General features: G+C 44.2%; 1 protein-coding gene across 11 annotated transcripts in view; it reads right to left on the bottom strand.

Moving 5' to 3' along the window:
• Positions 1-452: 452 nt before the first annotated feature.
• The window catches only part of fat1a (FAT atypical cadherin 1a), an 82691-nt gene continuing 64552 nt past the window's right edge, over positions 453-18591 (bottom strand). For 3 of the 11 annotated variants that reach the window (XM_039779280.1, XM_039779191.1, XM_039779450.1), the window contains 15 exons: positions 17790-18004; positions 16412-16549; positions 16070-16213; positions 14430-14627; positions 13173-13769; positions 12228-12450; positions 12013-12144; positions 11692-11849; positions 10311-10779; positions 9333-9486; positions 8867-8977; positions 7174-7817; positions 6331-6468; positions 3609-3644; positions 453-2083 (listed from right to left, as the gene is read on the bottom strand). In XM_039779280.1, the coding sequence (XP_039635214.1) occupies positions 1404-2083; positions 3609-3644; positions 6331-6468; positions 7174-7817; positions 8867-8977; positions 9333-9486; positions 10311-10779; positions 11692-11849; positions 12013-12144; positions 12228-12450; positions 13173-13769; positions 14430-14627; positions 16070-16213; positions 16412-16549; positions 17790-18004 (4037 nt within the window). In that variant the 3' untranslated portion in view covers positions 453-1403. Of the gene's footprint in view, positions 2084-3608; positions 3645-4513; positions 4574-5238; positions 5285-5315; positions 5651-6330; positions 6469-7173; positions 7818-8866; positions 8978-9332; positions 9487-10310; positions 10780-11691; positions 11850-12012; positions 12145-12227; positions 12451-13172; positions 13770-14429; positions 14628-16069; positions 16214-16411; positions 16550-17789; positions 18005-18591 lie in introns of those variants that run through there. The other 8 variants (XM_039779368.1, XM_039779536.1, XR_005636682.1 and 5 more) reach the window with 7 other exon arrangements.

Raw genomic sequence — 18591 nt, 5'->3', positions numbered from 1 at the left:
ACATATGTGGTATGTGTGAAAACTATGAGAGCTGTACAAGAATTCAAAATAACCTTTTGAGTGTTGTATCTTTGGCTGCATGCCATGGGTTTCTAACGACCCATCAGTTCGCCGCTGCTTGTTAACAAGTTACAGTTTTGTTGCTCTGATAATTATAATGTCACTGTATATACAATTTTAAAAAACAAATGTCATTTGTCACATATATTGCAATAAATTGTAGGGCTGCAACTAAAAATAATTTTCCATGCTGATTTGCCTGCCAATAATCTTTTTAAATAGTGGATTAATCATTTTGTCTAAAATTATTACAGCATTTTAAAGAACTGTGACCCGTTTGTATTACTATTCCAGCCATCCAAACAAATGTACTGTACCCAGATTACTGCTACTACTTAACAACTTCTATTCATGAATACAGTTTGTAAATAATTGCACACAGACAGCAGAGCTATTTTTTAGGAATAATTTATTGCCAGTAGGAAAGCGTGAGCTTGTGGCAGTATTCAATAAAAACCTTAACAAGACCATAGCATTGCTCACACACACATAGACACCTGAAAAAGTCCCGTGTCCATGGATAACTCTGCACTATAAATATATTGGGTCCCATTTTCTTGGTGGAAAAATAAAGAGGTTCCAAAGTCAAAATTTACAAACAAACAAATGAAAGAAAAAAAAAACAACAACAAGAATATGCAGTCATTCATTGAAGACCCTTTTTGAAATGAGCAGGAGACAATAAACTTTACGAGTACACAGTTTCGGAAAAGCCACGCTCTTTTCTTCTCACTCTTTTTCTAACGTTTCCTTTTTTTTTGTGAATGTAAGCACAGTAAGGCTGATAATGTCACACCATTTAACTCTTTTTGAAAATAAAAGCATAGAATATCTACAAAACCTAGTAAACTTTGAAATCAAAACTGTACATTTAAATTTACATTGAAAATGAGGACTTGTATAAAAAACATTTTGCTTGGTTGTATTTATAGAAACAGAGATATTCTTTTCTTTTTTTTTTCTCATGATGCTTTTCCTGTTCTACATTGACGTTGTCCCTTCGGACGATCCACTTCCTGTGTATGATGACAGTTACTTAAAGCGATGGCACCGCCAACTCAAAGGGACAGAAGTTGGACTGAGCAGATGTTAAGATGCTACAGAGTCTCTCCTATAGCTTCATGAGATCTTCTCAGCAACCAGTCTCAACAACCCCCGTGTTTAGACCCAATTCATCGTGTGTGTGAATGTATATGTATGTATGTGTGTGTGTGTGTGTGTGAGTGTGTGTGTGTGTTGTGTTTTCTGTGTACACATACTGTGCATGTTTCAGTGTGGGTTGTGTGGGAGGGGTTAACATAAGGTGTAGCTGTGGGTTCAGGCACTTTTGTTTGGATCCAGTGTCAGACTTCAGTGTGCTGTTGGGAGTCCAGCGCCGGGGTGGACAGCCGCTCAAAGTGGCCCTCGTCGCCGCTCTCGTAGTCGCTTATCATGGCCTCGGACTCCTCGCAGCACGCCGACATGTCCGAGCAGGAGGCTGTGGACATGTACAGAGACATGGACATGTTGTCCAGAGCCGAGGAGTCAAAGTCCCGACTGCAGCCTAAAGGGTATCCCCCTCTGTAGCCACCGGTGCCCATGGTGGAAGCCGGGGTGGCGGTGCCCGAGGTGGAAGTGGCACCTTGGCCGTCGGTGTCGCCGCCGTCGCCTGGGTAGGAGTGCTGTGGCAGGTACTGGTTAAGGCTGTAGAGCTGGGGCAGGGCCGGGCGCTGGCGGACCCCGGCCGGGCCGCCCGGACCGGTCCCAGACGGGTCAAAATCTCTGCCCGTGGGCCGCAGCGTGTCACAGCGGTCGCCGTACTCTGGCAACGGTGGCGGCGGCAGGTCGTCGTTCGCAGGGAAGTCCTCCGGCGGCGGAGGGAAGTCGCTCTCGATGTCGAAGCCGCCGGGATAGTAGTCGGTGTCGATGGCGCTCGGGTCGCTGTACAGAGGGGCGGGCGACTCCACAACCTCATACTGTGGAAACTCCTGGATTCCAGGAAGTTGAACACTTGGCATCCAATCAGATGTGTCCCAGTGATATCCTGTTGGAGAAGGAAAAGCCCAAAAGCACAAACGCACGCATTAGTATTCCGCACCAACCAAAGCTTACGTCCAGTACAATTGTTAACATTCACCAAACGACATCATGTTAATGTTAAAAAAAAAAAAACACACCATGCAACAGTAGCACAATACGTCACACCAACACAATGAGTTTTGCGTTAATGAACACTGAACTTCACAACACTTTGTGAGAGCAACTATTTAACACACTGCCGACACATTCACAGACTTAAAGACACAGTGAAATAAACAAACAATAGATCAAGATCTGTTCGGTCTCCCTGTGTTATTTGTTCAGTTATATCTTGTTATCTTCCAAAGATATGTGTAAACAAAACATTGGCGTTGGGTTTTGTCATAGTAAAATCCTTTTGCTTTTTCTTTCTGTAATATATATATATAAAAATATTTGTGCTTAATCATCGATCCGTTCAGGGCACCTACAGTGCTCAGTATCTCTCCACAGCTTCATATCAAATCTATAGCTTTGATTTTAACCACCCTAGTAATTATACCACACGTTCTCTTTCACGTGGTTGTATGTCAAAGTATTCAAGCTAAAGACGCACTTATTGTTTCACTGTGACTTAAAGGACAAATCATCAACATGTAAACAGAAGCATTGAGAACTTTGTAAGTGTACAGGCAGTTTATTAAAAAGATAGTTTAGAAAGACAGTACCGTTCACGTATACATACAGGCGCCGTCTTGGGAAAGCAGTCATGACCAGTCCAACGACAAACGCCGTGCAACCAGTGACACAGTAACAAGCACGGCGTTCGGCTGGTCGTGACTGTTTTCCCAAAAATGGCGCCCGCCTGTATACGTGAACGGTACTGTCTTTATAAACTATGTTTTTAATAAACTGTCTTCTCAATGCTTAAGTTTACATGTAGGGATGCTACCGTGGAAGTGTGGTGCTATTCTGAGCCGTGTTAGTGGTATAGAAATAGCGATTTCTTTTTACTTTAGCCGTGGCCCAACGGCTAGCTTTATAAGCTAATTAGCGGTTTGCGCTAAAACTGGTCACATTCGATTAGCATGAAAACATATCCCATAGAACGGTCGACTCGGTACACATGTGTTATTAACCCCTAGGTTCATTTTGCGCCGGATTTGTCCTTTTAAAGACAGAGTTGTCTAGTACTCTTAACAGTACTAACAGACACACATACTTCCATCCAATCAGCTACATTTCCAATTAGTTACTGATCATATAATGCTCAAATTAACATTTTCTTTCAGTGTTGTCACAACATCGAAGCCATGCATGGGGATGTTTTTTAGGGTGTTATAAATCATCTTACAGAGGCAGACGTAACCTTAAGAGGCCAGTACTGATGCAGAGAGAGAGAGAGCTCGGTGTCACACCAGCTTGGCCTCACAGAGCAGGTCTAACCCTCTCCCTCTCATTAGGCTCCGGGGTTAGTGGTTAAGAGTTAAAGGGTGGGGATTGGGGGGAACACCAATGAACATCAGGCAAACAAAGATGTAAAAAGTCACCTCTTGGGTTCTTGAGATCATGAGCCAAAAAAGACTCTTTATATGAGGCGAGAAGGAGGAGAAAGAGAGAAACAACAAGTCACGTTAAAACCTGAGAGGAAAGAACAATCGGCTGAAGCTTGATTTATGGTTCTGCGGAGGCTCCACGCCTGACATTTATACTTGTGCGCTGGTGTGTGCGTCGAGCCGGCGTGTGTGTGTGTGTGGGGAGTGTGTGATAGAGCGAGGGAGAAAGTGAGAGAGTGACGGTGATTAGCTTCGGAGCGAGTAGCGACTCTAGAGTCATAGTGAGAGAAAAGAAAGTGTCTCCCCTGTTCTTTGTGACCACGGTGGGAAATCTTTAGCAGGAGAAGTTAACCCTCTCCTTGTTTTTATGTTGTTTATGGAGAAGGAGAACCAGGAAATGAATCAGGGGGAATACAACGCTACCCAGCCACGGCCGAGAGGTGCAGTCAAGCTACGGCGTAGGGTCCGTGTCTCCGCGTACCTACATACGTAGCTGCGGCGTGGATTTGTCGCAGAAGCGTAGATCAAGCTTTAGACCACGAATGAAATGAAATGGGATGAGGGACATAACGAAACACTGAGAGACACAATAATGATAAAGAGAGTGACAGGATAATTAATGGACAACAGGTTTGCCATTTTCTTAAACAGACTTCATGAGGTGTGTAATCAAAAGTTGGCAAAAGATCAATACGGAGTCTTGAAGGCAACACTTACGTGCCTGTTTAATTTAGTATTTGCATATCTTTTTTAATTAGAAGCTGAATCAAAAAAAAAGAAAAAGGCCAGGGTCGGCCGAGGTCTCGTCGGTGTAAGATAATGGCAGCTCTGGAACCTGCACTTCACATCCCAACACCGAGGCCAAAAACTACTGGCAGATGGAAGCAATAAAAGAGTACCTTCTCCTTCCACCGTGTCAACGGCAGCATTGACAAGGTGGATTACAGTCACTATGGAGGCTTGTGGGAGGCAATGGGCGGGGGCAGAGAGTGGGTGGAAGAGATCTGGCATTAGTACAAATGCTTTTATAATGTAAAAAAAAAAAAAACACATATGGAGTGCATGGTGGTGGGAGTGATTCCAACACACGCGACATAATTCCCCTCCCAAACTGTCCTGGTTGCTGGAGTTTTTTATTTTTTTTCAATATATCGTACGCCCGGGCAGGGAGGGTTCATGGCTGGGCACAAGACGATGGTGGAAGGCGACACAGTGAGGGGGGAGGGTCTGGATTTTGTTTTGTGCAAGATAACACACAACAACAACGACATACTGAGATGCTACGGGGTGCCATCAACAGTACAGATGGAAGAATCAGTGAAATTCCCCGGAGATATAAACGCATTTCCAACCCCGACACACGGAAACGCCTGTGTGTGTGTGTGTGTGTGTGTGTGTTTAGGAAAACAAACTGGGGAAATGAGGAAAACAGAAAAGACGTGTTTAGGAAATATTCAAGTAACTAATTCAATTTTCGGATTCATTTGCATTTCCCGTGAAAGATATGGAAGGTTTTGATGACTTAGGAGCAGCACAATCCCCACCATGGTATCCCAGTAATGACGGGGTAATAAGGGAGATATGAAGAGGAAATTACAGGAGAACACAACATATGCGCGTATACCCTTGTGATATGTTCCTTGATGTTTGCTTTAAACATCCGTTTGTAGCTACATTTTGAAACAAAAAAAAGAAGAGACAAACAAAGGGAGAATAAGAAGAAAAGGCATGCTTTAAATGAAAAAAAAAAAATCTGTCAAAGTCAATGACCTCGGGAGCGATTTTCAAACAGAACATAAGTGCCTTCTAGGTAAGTCATCAAACTCCTTTTGAACACCGGTGAAGTGAGAGCCGGCGGATCAGAAAACAGGGTCGGAATGTTTTTATGTATCTATATAATCTCGGGGGAATTACACAGGGCAAAGTCTTGTGATTGCTTCCGTCTGTACCGGTAATGATTGAGGACTTACAGGCTGGCCCCCTCCCTATTTAAAACCTTGTTCTGGATCTGTGGACTGATTTGATCCATATGGGAGCTGAAGCCCCGCAGCAAAAAAGAAAGAGAAAAGAACATGTGACCCCAGAGCCACCATTTTGGGCCATCCATTGTGAGCAGCGTGCAAAGAAACAGAGTTAGCATCGAAATCCACAAGGCTCTACAAGACAAGAGGAAACACAACCCTGCACGCTGATCAGACAAAAAGAAAAGAAGAAATAGATCATCACCAGTGCAGAATAACATCTTATATGTGTGTGTGTGTGTGTTATAGAGCTGCACAATATGTCGTTTTTTTTATAGTCGCCACGATATCAACTGGCGCAATATACATGTCGCTAAAGGCTGCGACATGTCGCCAGAGACAGAGTTTTTGTGTTATGATAATTGAAGGAACACATGAGTAGAAAACAGCACCTGTTACAGTGGTTCTTTTTTTGGTTGTGCCTTTTATGTTTAATTCAATGTTCCTTGAGTTCCTTTCGTTTGTTTTTTAAAATCAACAAGCAATTTCTTGTATTTTAGAAGAATACTGAAAGCAGCAGAAATGCAGAACTGAGTACATTTTAATATCAATTTGTTTATCGCAAGTAACATCATCGCATATTTCCCTCATATCGTGCAGCACTAGTGTTATAAAACATGGCACTTTGCAAACTATGCTGTCTTGTCTAGTTTTTCTCCGATGACGGAGGGCGATAGATTTAACATGCTGCGTACCGTTATCGTCGCAGGACTCTGACTGGAAGGAGCTGAGGGACTGGACCTCAGACATGCTGCCCCTGGTGTTGTACGGGTGACAAGCACTGTCCTCCAAAGGCTTCTTGGTCAGACATGAGTCCAAGTCCACCACTTTGGCTGGAAGACAAAGCACAGTTTCATTTTAGCGTGTAACCCACAGTATATGGATGGAATATAGAAAGCTGTATGGGATGCGCAACAAATTCACTTTTGAAAAGACAAAAATACAAGTCCTTGTAGGGTGTTGCTGCTTTTCGAATTTCCATGGGAGTTTTCTACATTTAAATAGTAGAAAATCAATTTCAAACACATACATTTTCTGGTGTCAAAGCGCAATATGGTAAATATATACAAAAATGTATGTTAGGCAAAACTCTTATAAAATTTATTTTTTATTCATTCGGTAAACAGAATTTGCTATCAAATTAAGTTTCCTGGCAAGAGCGACATCATTCGGTACAAACTATAGAGTAAACAGAGACAAAGTTAAACTAGTATTTAACTAAATATTATTTAACCAGATTTGAACCCATTCAACAGGAAACTTCCAAGAAATCTATTAGATAATTAGGGACCTATAAAATAGTGTTAGCCAGAATTTCACTAACTATCTTCATGATTGGATTCCACTGAAAGTGAATGATACTTTTGAATTGTTAAATTCAATATTAATTTTCTTAAATGCAATAAATGTCCTGATAGTAGTAATTTGGAACTCAATGCAACTCCTGCGTTGGCACAGACGTGTGATAACTTCCGTCGTGATTTGGCACTATAGTATATAAAGAAAATGGACTTGGTTTAAAGCTGATGAGAACTTACCATCATAATCATAGTCCCAGTTTGGCTTCTGGATGGAGTCACTGTCTGAGACGGAGTTGGAGGGTGGGGGAGGGGGGAGATTGGGCGCTACACTGCACACGGCCACGGTCTTGCGGTGTCCGTGCACAGAGTCCGGGTTGAAGGTGCTGAACTCCGGGTGCTCCGGGATGGCCGAGCCCTCAAACGAGTTCCTGTCCAGGTTGTTTCGCGAGTCGCTTGGAATGCTGGGAGTGTAGGAGATGGGCCTCACGGGGACCTGCGGCGGGATGTCCGAGTAGATGTTCTTGTTGAGTTTGGCGTCAAAGTAGGGCCTCTGGAGGAAGGAGTGAGGCACGTTTGAACCCCCGAGATGTTTGTCGTCGTTGCCGGCCTTTGACTTTCTGCGACAAGCCTTCTTGCGGATGATGATGAAGAGGAGGACCAGGATGAAGATGCTGGACACAAAGACCACGATGCCGATCACCTCCTCCAGGCCGATGTTCCAGGAGGTGGAGACAAATTCGTTGCGGATCTCGGCGGCGAGTTCACACATCTTTCCGTTGAATCCCAGCGAGCAGTTGCACTTGTAGGCGCCGTACGTGTTCTGGCACTGGCCGCCGTTGGCACAGGGGTTCTTGATGCACTCATCGACATCGCTCAGGCACCTGGACAACACGTTGGGATTTAGTGAGGCGTGTTACAAACTGCTGAGATCAGACTTGTCTAGTTGGAGATTTTAAAGTGCTCATATTATGCTTTTTGGCTTTTTCCCTTCCCTTTATTGTGTTACATCTTTTTTGTGCACGTTATAAGTTTACAAAGTGAGAAGTCCACCCCAAAGGGACCTACCATCTCCAACAGAAAACACTGTTAACAAACTGCTCCAAACAGCTCTGTTGTAGTCCAGCCTTTACTTCAGAGACAAACGTTCGTCACTTTGTAACACACGTTATAATGCTCGCCTAGCTGCTAGTGTGGCGCGCCCTCATCCTCTGCTTCTGACTGGCTAGTAGTCCTTACCTAGCTACTGCGAATGTGCGACTCCCAACAAAGATGGAACAGAAGTGAGATGCCTCACTCTGTAGCTAAAACAGAGATCTCAACACACAGGGTGAAAAGAGGAGCTGCAGCAATGTGCAGTACAACAAAAATATGGTGTTTTTTGAAAATTAACCCATGTAAACCTATTCTGATATAACCTCTATATACAATTATGAACCTGAAAATGAGCATAATATGAGCACTTTAAATCATTTAGTGAGTTCAGTTCATGAGTTTAAACACATCTACAGGTTTCACCAAGTCAAATTTAAGACTTTTTAAGACCATTATGAATGAAATTTAAGACATATATCACGACATCCAAAACAAAGTCAGATGTCAAGAGTCCGGAAACATTTTTGAAACAATTGCCCAATTTCCTTATTGGCATTATAGGACTGGTGTCTAGATTGGCTGTAATATAAGTTGCATGTTGGTTTCATTTGTAGTTGTAATACAGGGAATTATATTTGGACTAGCGACAGAAAAACTACAACACCACAGAATAAAAAAAACACACATTCTAAAGCGCTGCGGGAACATTTCAATGAGCATTAGAGGTAGCATAACATTGACATAAGAAAATTAAGACCTGTTTAAAATAATTTAAGACCTAGAACACAAATCTAAAGTGAATTTTAGACTGCAACCAAACCCTGCAACATGTACGTACCGGTCTCCCTGGAAGCCTGCTTCACACTCACATACTGGACCATCCAGGCTGTCAATACACTTCCCACTGTTTTTACAGGGGTTGTCTCTGCAGTACGGCCCCAACTGGCACCTGAATTCAAAACAAGTTCACTTAAGAAACCTCAAAAAATTATTTTTACAAACATACATGTTATGTGGCTGCAGGATATACTACAGTGTAAAGTAATGCATAAGACATAATTCATAAAGGAAGATTACCGGTCTCCAAATTTCCCCTGACATAGTTTCGATATTAGAAGTAAAATGATGTGTATAAAGTACAGTGATAATTTTGCCTTTGTTCATCATCATCATCATCATCATCATCATTATTATCACACAGACACACGTGCAAAATCATTCTACCAACATGGCATCCCTGCTGCAAGCTTGAGGAAAATGTTCACTATTTCTATGTATAATCAAGACCAAAGAGGATGTAATACCTTTGTCCTGAGTACTGGCCTCTGCACTGGCAGTAGAAGTCGTCTGCACGAGGTACGCAGGTGCCCCCGTACAGGCAGGGGTTGGAGGCACAAGGACTTATGCCAATCTCACAGTGGGTGCCCATGAAAGAGGCAGGACACTTACAGAAGTAGCCTGTGAAATTCAGAAAGAAAGACTTATGAAGACAATGATGCTTTTTGAACTACTGTAAATACTCCAATCCAAGCCAGTTTGGAAAGAATTGCTGGAGGCGAGTTTTCTCTTAAAGCAGGTATGCCATGTGCGTAAGCCACGCATTATTCTACATCATTTGCATTAATTCCAATATTCCGATTACATGCTTACTACACAGTTTTTTGTTTTGTTTCAGCTGATTACTGAAATTCAACACGCCTAAACAACAACGCCTTCCAGAGATGGTGAGGGATTATGCACCCTGAACCGCTGGCAGGTTTTTAATGCGACACAGATGCAGAAATGTTGAGTTTGCATTAATAGCAAACAGCACTAAGTACAAATAAACGGCAATAGGAGCACATCCGAAAAAAGGGAGAGGTCTTGCAAAACTATGATTAAAGATGCCTGTCTCCAATAGCTCTCGAATAAAAGAACAGGTTCACCTCTTCAGTCGCTACAGCTGTTAGCAAGTAGTAAAGAGAAAGCTAGTTTGATTCATAAATAGATAAGGAACATAGGGCATAATTAAAACTCCTGTTAAACCTTGCCGAGACCTGAGATAATGTACAGATACGGAAAAAGGACAATTTGAAATTTGACTTAAAAGGTCAACGTTGCTGATTTTTAACCAGGTTTGTGTCACTGCAGCGCTGGCAGTACATGGAGATGAACGGCACCGGGTCTACTCCCCCAGGAGTCACAAGCCGGCAAAAACCCTGCCGCATGACGCCTGCCAGTGGTTTCCCTTTAAGCACCTCCGGTGAAATGGAGTGCAATGAGCTGAGCAGGACATTATGTACCTCCATTAGGCAGCGAGTTGCAGCTCCCGCCGTTGGCGCAGGGGTTGCTGGAGCAACTCTCAGCCGGCGCGAGTGCACAGCCTGGGGTCACTTCCACAATGTCCTCCAGCACGGCGTAGGCCCGCTGTGCTTTGGTGTTGAGAGGCAGCTCCTGGCCGTTCAGAGTGATGGCCTCCATGCAGCCGCGGAGCCCGTTGGTGACGGGCAGGCTGCGCCCGTGGCGCGCCGAGGTGAGCTGGCGCACGTGGCCGCCGAAGTAAATGCTGTTGTCGAGGTTGAGGGTTCGCAAGGTGCCCGGTGCCGTGCCCGAGGCGGCGTGCACCCGGTCCAGCACAAGCTTAGCGTAGTTACCGTCCACCTCCAGCGTGAGAGAGTGCCACTCGCCGTCGTTAACCTGAGCGCTGTGGACTGACACCAGGCCGGGCCCGCTGCCGCAGTCAAACTTGTACTGCAGACGGCCGTTCACAATCTATCAGAGTCCAAAAAAAACACAGAATCAGAGCACGATCAACATCCAGCATATACCAAGGAGGTTATTCATCTCATCAATTCTGCTCTTTGTTTCCCTTGTTTCATTAACACTTCACAAGATTAAAACTTGGGCGGAGAAATCGTAATCAAATCATCAAGTCACGGCTATAAATCAATGTCTGACACTGTCGTAAATCACTCCCTATCAGAAAATACAGCTTGCATCGATTTATTACCATGTCATGAAATCATTTTTTAATATTATCTTGCTATAGAGCAAACAAATGTCTTACAGCTATAGCCTACTAGGTTTACAGGAAATTATCTTTATACAACAGTATAACTTCTGTTCATGCCTCTAAATAAAACATAATTAGTTTGTTAATAAACATTAATTAACAGTTTGGACAGAAATTAACAGATAAACAATAACTGCCTCTTAGCCAGCCAGGTTTTAGTCTAAAGTTGGGCGTGCAGACTCTTATACCAGACAGACAGAAAAGGAATGTGTGGAAAGCTGCTTTCTCTTTCCCTCCCAGTACTAAAATAGCTCTTGTGTGTGAGATTCTCTTCAACCCACCACCACATTCCCATCCTCCCTTATGTGAAATAGGTTTAAAAATATCTTTTTTGAACCCTTCAGCATAGTTGATTGGTACACATGGCAGGGTGGTCTCATGGGAGGGTGGGTCAGTTTTGTGTTTATTAAGCCCTTCTGATATGGAAATGCTTGGCAGTAATGGAGAGACAAGCTCAGAAATGCAGAGGGACAGTCAGCCTAGACTTAATTATGATAAGTGAGGTTATCATTTTAGTTTAAAAGACGCTGAATGGACTGTTAATAAGGCTGGACAAATATGTTTACCCCCCCCCCACACACACACACACACACACACATACACAAACACACCTCAAGGATGCTGTAGTCGGTTCCTTTAGCGTACATGACAGTAGCATGGCTGGAGAAGGTCCTTAACCTCAGAGACAGTTTCATTAACTCATTGTTCTCGTTCTCCATCAGAAGGTATTTCACATAGCCGCTGCCGCTGAACGTCAGTGAGTGGCCATCTGACAGGAAGTAACAGACATGTATCAAAAAGAGGTGGGACACGCATGCAGCATCAACATTAGATTACTGTATTTGAATTATCGCCACAAGTGGGAGAAGCTGGAGACGGGTAAAGGACGAAAAAACATCTGGGAACACAAATGAAGAGGTGGGTTGTCTTACCGGAACATTTGCCCTTTTTGCCCTCTGGACACACACAACTGAACACAGTATCTCTTGGATCTGCCACACATTCCATTCCCTCAGGGCAGGGGTTGTTCTCACACAGGTTGTTCAACACGGGACATCTGCCACCTAAATGCCAACATACTTCCACTTAGAATGGGAGTTTCTCACAGACAGTAAATGTGCGTGCGTGTGTGTGTGCGTGTGTATACCTTCACACTGGCAGGTGGCAGTTCTCAGGTGTCGTGGGGTAACAAAGCTGAGGCGAGCCGTGCTGTAAGTGGACATGGCGGCCTTGTCCAGGGAGATGACCTCATCGCAGAAGCTTAACGGGCAGTGCAGACCCGCACACAGCTTCTGCACCACCCGCACGATCCGAACCCCCGTCATCTCCTCGATCACAGCCGCAGAGGAGTTCAGCTTACGGAAAACGACCTGAAGACAAACGAACATCAGCTTTTATGTCATCGCAAACTGAATAGCTTTGGGTTTTGGACTGTTGGTCTGGCAAAATAAGTCATTTGAAGACATCCCCTTGGGCTCTTGGAAATGATGACATTGCAACAGTTTTCACAAATTCATAACACTTTATAGACTAAATAATGAATTGATTGATGATTGTTAGTTGCAGCCCAACAACAAAAATAACACTGTTATGTACAAGTTTGGTACTAGGGGTGGGAAATCACAGGGTACCTCATGATACGATATGATACACAATACATGGCTCACGATACCGATGATGTCACCACACAGCCATTCTGCGATAATCAATAAATTGCTAGACAATCGGTCTATGAATACAAAAATGTCTGTAAAAAAGGTTAAGTACAGGCTTTCTTTCTTTATTCACTGCAAGTGCAAACTGTTAGATAAAAAGCACAATTAAATTATGTTTAAGTTTCCCTCATTCATGTGTTGAGCGCTACCTTGAGGAGCCACTAAGTAGCGACGCTGGGAGAAGGGAAATCTATTCAGAGCGCCTTATTTTATGAAATCAAAATATCGATATTTTGCAGCAGCATATCGATTCTGTATCACACGGAAAAGAACAACGATATATTGCCGTATCGATAATACGTCCCACCCCTGTTTGGTACCAGTAGCTACAAATGAACATGTAGAACCATAAAAAAAGTAATCGTGGCTGTTCTCACCTCCTGAGATTGGTAGGGGCTGCCAGATCTCTCTAGAGCCAACAGCACATCCAGATCTCCTTGCTCTGAAGGCTGCAGGCTCACTAACTGGACTTCACTCCTCCTGACTCCAGCGATGTTCCTCAGTGCCCGCTGGAAGTTGCGCCAGTAATCCCCGATGAACTCCTCGGGGGCAATGTTTGCAAAGCGCACCGCGATAGAGTTGTCCAGAGCCTGACGCGTTGCCTGCCTAATGTGCACGGTGACGTCGGCCGCCGTGGTGAAGCGCCCGTCGGTCACCGTCACGTTGAGAGGGTAGTGGCCCACGTCGAGTGGTCGTAGGGCGATGACTTTACCGTCGGAGGCGGAGACTGAAAACAAGGCGCCGCTCTCGTCTGAGGGGGAGGAGGAAGAGGGGGCGAGGCTGTAGGTGAGAGTGTCGTAGACGTCTTGGTCGGTGGCGTGGATCTTGCCCAGGACACCACCGGGGTATTCATCGCCAGCGGTTGTCACAAAGATGTCCAGCGGAAGGATGGCAGGGGGGTAGACACTCTCCTCGATGATGCGTACGCTGATGAAGGCGGTGGAAAAGAGCTGAGGTCTGCCACCGTCTGACACCTGAGCATGAGGAATGAGAAGAGGAAATAATGTGCACTGTTAAGTTCAGATCTGCAAGCTTTATTTTTCAAACAGCAGAGGGCAATCAAGCTCTTTCGCTGATATCCCTAGGTCGACGGCATCGACATACTGTAGGTGCACCAGATATTAAAGCCAACAAATCAGCTACAGATCATGCATTTTAACATTCACAGGCATGGTCATGTGTTCTGCAAGAAAAAAAAACAACATAATGTGACTCAAATCTGAGTGTGCATCTCACGTAACAAGACATCACACTTACATTTCGTATTCCATCTGCCCACTCGTTTCTTTCCCCTGTTCTTTCCTGACACATCAACACCCAGCAACACACGTGACCGTGCCAACTCAAAGCAGTCTTTGATTTATGATTCTCCTGTGAGATGCACTCTGATGCAGCAGCTTTATTGTATGTCTATTTCAATTCAGCATGGTGAAAAGCTTTACATCGTATACATTTTCAAAAGGTTAAAAACATGGAGACACAAACATTGACTGGGGAACGGACTAGAGTGAGCATGACAGAGAAAAGGTACAGAGAGGGAAAAGAGGGAAGACAAATAGATCAGGTTGCTGTGGCTTGACGGTTAAATCAATACAACCTCTCAACTGTGGTTTCTCATCGGTGCTGTGACTCACCTGAGCTTGAAGTAGGTAGTGTTCTTTACTTTTCCTATTCAGCGCCCCCACGGCCACAAGAGCTCCCTGCTGATTGATGTGGAAAGCATCGCCCTCGTTCCCATCCACGATGGCAAAGGTGAATGGTGGGCCGTTGTGGGAAGCGTCCCGATCCGTTACGATGAGCTGAAGAACACTTGTGCCTTTTGGTCGATTCTCCTGCGGGATACAAGAGAGGCATTGTAAATATTCGTGAAGAGAGGAGGTGGTTCTCCGCATGCTCTTCAGCTCTGTAATGTTTGACAATGTAATGTTTTTCAGAAGGTAAGATATGCACCCACAGAACATTGCTGACGTAAGAGAAATTTGAACGGTGCTGAAACTAAACAAGAGCGGAAAATGGAAAAACCAAAGCTTTCCTATTTATTTCAAGTCTAAGTCTCGCATTGCCAGACCTTCCTCAACAGCGCTGCGGAGGAGGGTCTGGCTAGTCCACACAGCATTCCGGGATGGGAGAATAACGTGCTCTGGTTTATTAGCATTTCTTTAAACCAATCACAATCGTCTTGGGCGGGCGGACCAACGGTGCCTCTGCAAAATAGCCTCGGGAAGGAACTGGTTTTGTTGGAAAATGTACGTTCAAAAGTTGTTTTAGTCGTGCAACAGAAAACTCAGATTGGACAGATGGTCTAGCTAGTTGTCTGGATTTACCCTGCAGAGATCTGAGGAGCAGTTAACCATTCGACATCTGGCCGAAATGAGGGGCATCCGGTGGAATTTCCAACTGCACCTGAACAATCCCAGAATTTCAATCCATTGCTAATATAAAAATACGGATTATGACCGCTTTAAAGATTTGAGTTGATGACTTAATCTTCTTCTACTGGTGCTGGTATTTGTCAGCTGTGCTTGTCTAACGGCTCATCCACCATACTTCTGATGAGTCCCAGCGATGGGTACAGTGTGTACACCCTGTGTTTCTTTCTTCTTCTGTTTTAGTGTGATTTTGTGCCTAACTTTGATCAAGGAACCATAGGAAGTAAAATAAAGCCAGTCAGGATTTTGTCGGAGGCAAAACAATCTTTCATCCTGAAGTGCTTGAGCTGTGTACAATGTGTGCGCCGTCTCCTCAAAGTATCTTTTAAATTGCTTTTTCACTTTTCTAAACAGACAGGAAAATTGGAAACAAATCATCTTCCGTCCTAACTTTGAAAGTATTATCTTTCGATTTCTCCTAAAACTGGAATACAGATGCATTTCATTCTTCTCATTTTCGCACATTTTCCCTCCACTCCAGCCAACCACCCATTATCAGCTCTGTATCTTGCACATTCCCACTCTTCCTCACTCCTGCCTCGCAGCCTTTTCCTTCCATCCCTTATGTGAATTCTCATACTTAAGATGCAGCCTCTGTCTTTTAATCCCCCCCCCCACTGCCCCCTCCTTTCTCCCCTGTCCTTACCTCTGTTCTTGCTCCAGCCTCCTACTTGCTTCTTGACATTCTAGTTGCATAGTCTCCCATTATTCCTCCTCCCTGTTAATCCCTCTCTCTGTGTCCACTGCAATGCCCCCTGCACGTCCCTTTCTCTTTCCATCAACCTCATTCTCATCCTCTCTACTTCTAATCAGCCCTCCATACTGACCCCTTTCCCCCCTCTCACCTGGATGATGAGGCTGTAGTTGGCCTGGGAGAAAAGCGGCGGGTTGTCATTGACGTCTGAGATGTCTATGTTGATCATGGCGCTGCTGGAAAGAGCGGGCAGCCCGTTGTCTGAGGCTACCACCATCAGAGTGTACCCTGAAGTCTGAGAAAAGCGGGGGAGAGAATCACCATACATGCAAAGCTGCTTTTGTAAGCAATAACAACACAGTGGAGCTCAGTAAACAGGCTTCCCTATTAGGCCTGACATGACTCTGATTGGATTCTGCACAGAGTGCAATTGGTTCCTCGGTGGATTAAACTCTGTGTGTACAGTCAGCATTGTATCTGCTGTTTCTCTTACTCTCTCTCTGTCCAGCTGGCGAGCAACTCTCAGCTCTCCTCGGACCGGATCGATGGTGAAGGGGCTGCCTTGGTTCCCGTCCACGATGGAGTACCGCACGTGATCGTAAGACGGCCCGTCAAGATCCTCAGCCATCACCTTTGGATCAATCAAACAATCAAAACAACGATCACTCAACCATCCTTGAATATTCAAATGACAATTTAACGCCTTTGCATATTATATGTTAATATGCGTAAAGGCTGTAAAAACCTGTTTCCTGAAGGTTCTTACTATGACCGATGGGTTCCTACATGAACACACAATTATCTGCCACATTTAGAAGAAGAGAGTGATTTCTGCATTTGTGTTTTGGTCTGTGCTCTTCAATTGTTTAAAGTGTATGGATCTTTAATAATTTTCCTAGCCTTTTTCTTGCATCGCCAAGTGTGAATGTCCTTTTGGCGGGTTAGGGCACCACCTATTGTATGTTCAGCTGAACGAACCACTAATTACCATTGTTTTTTAGTAAGTAAGTCTTATCCGATTTTTCAATTAATCAATGTAATAATCGGTAGAAGACTCGACAACTAAAATAATTGAAAGCTGCAGCCCTAGATGCATACAACCTATCTTTTCTCCTGAGCACCCTCCTCCAAAAAACCTACAGGAACACACACACACACACACACACACACACACACACACACACACACACACACACACACACACACACACACACACACACACACACACACACACACAGTCTTAAAAGCCACCAACCGTCACTTATTGAAAGGGATCCCCCGGGGAAATTTAGCAGACAGTGAAGATTTACAAGTATGAGACAACGGCAAGTATTAACATCTAATTTTCTGATGGATAATTTATATTCAGGTACATTGGACACACAGATAAATGGCCACAAGCAGAGGTCCTTTACTAGGGGAGGGAGGAGAGGTGGGCTGCGGGGGTAGACAGAAATAGGTAGAGAAAGCCTTATCTAGGATAGGGGCTTAATGAGTCAAATGCCTTTCAATTAAACTGTTTGAGCATGTGTGTCAGATAATGCATGAGAACAGCGGTGCATTGAGCATGAAGAGCATCGGTCCTAATTTAGCTGTTCCGCCAGATGGTGATTTGCCACAGGTGCAGATATGAGATAGTGTATGCAGTGAGTAATGGGCAGAGAGGAAAAAAGGCTGTGAGGGAGAAATAGACGATGAGAGGGTAAACAAACTGACAGATCTAAATAGAGGAAGAAGTAAAAAGAGAGAGAGAAGGAAAATGTCTTTCACCCAGCATGCAGCTTTACAGTAATTACGGGTTACTGCCCCACAACAAGCAACCATTGTATTCAAACATGTCCCTGAAGATAGCATAGCGTGTATGTTCTTACCACCATCACAGTCTTCCCCAGCTCCGTGTCCTCGCTGACGACGGCTGTGTAGATGTCCTGGCTGAAGACAGGTCTGTTGTCGTTGACATCAGTCAGGTTGATGTTCACAGTGGCCATGTCGCTGAGCGGTGGCGAGCCACCATCTGTAGCCTCTAAGGTGATGTAGTATTCATGGGAGACCTCGTAGTCCAACCCCTCAATCACAAAGATGTCACCTGAGGACAAAGGGACAACAGAAAGTCAGAGTGGTAGGTAGGGAGGCAGACCTGCTGTCATGTCACAATAACTCACACTTCAATACCAATATCTTATTTAAATATATATTTTTTTTAAATCCCTACGATACCACAGTGCGCCAAATCATTCATGAGTCATTCCTTCTTTTGCTGCTACCATAACTTTTGTCAACTGATTTCTAACAAAGGGACCCCCCTCGAAAACAAGATGATACATCTCAAGGGGTTTATCCTAATAAACTAATTTTGAACTCTACATGCAAACATTTCCAGCTGAAATGCACCGCAAACCAAGAGTCAAATTCGGCATCCGCAATTGACTCTCATTCGAAATTCAAAAGTTTTGCTTGGCTCAGCTGCTCTAACTTGCATCGAGACAACAGAAAGGTATCCTAGTTTTTTTCTTCTTCTTTGGTGTCGTGTTGCAGCGGGGGAAGCTAGCCAATCACAGTTCAGCCGGAAATTCAAGTGAAATTCAGTTACGGTTGAAAACTGTTTGCAGTTTAATTTGCAAATGTTTTGTAAATATTTACGTGCAAGATGAGGTGTTTGGGATTGCTAAATGA

Source organism: Perca fluviatilis, chromosome 1, assembly GCF_010015445.1.
Source record: "Perca fluviatilis chromosome 1, GENO_Pfluv_1.0, whole genome shotgun sequence".
NCBI classification, from domain to species: Eukaryota; Metazoa; Chordata; class Actinopteri; order Perciformes; family Percidae; genus Perca; species Perca fluviatilis.
This window is presented reverse-complemented; position numbering and strand designations above follow the sequence as displayed.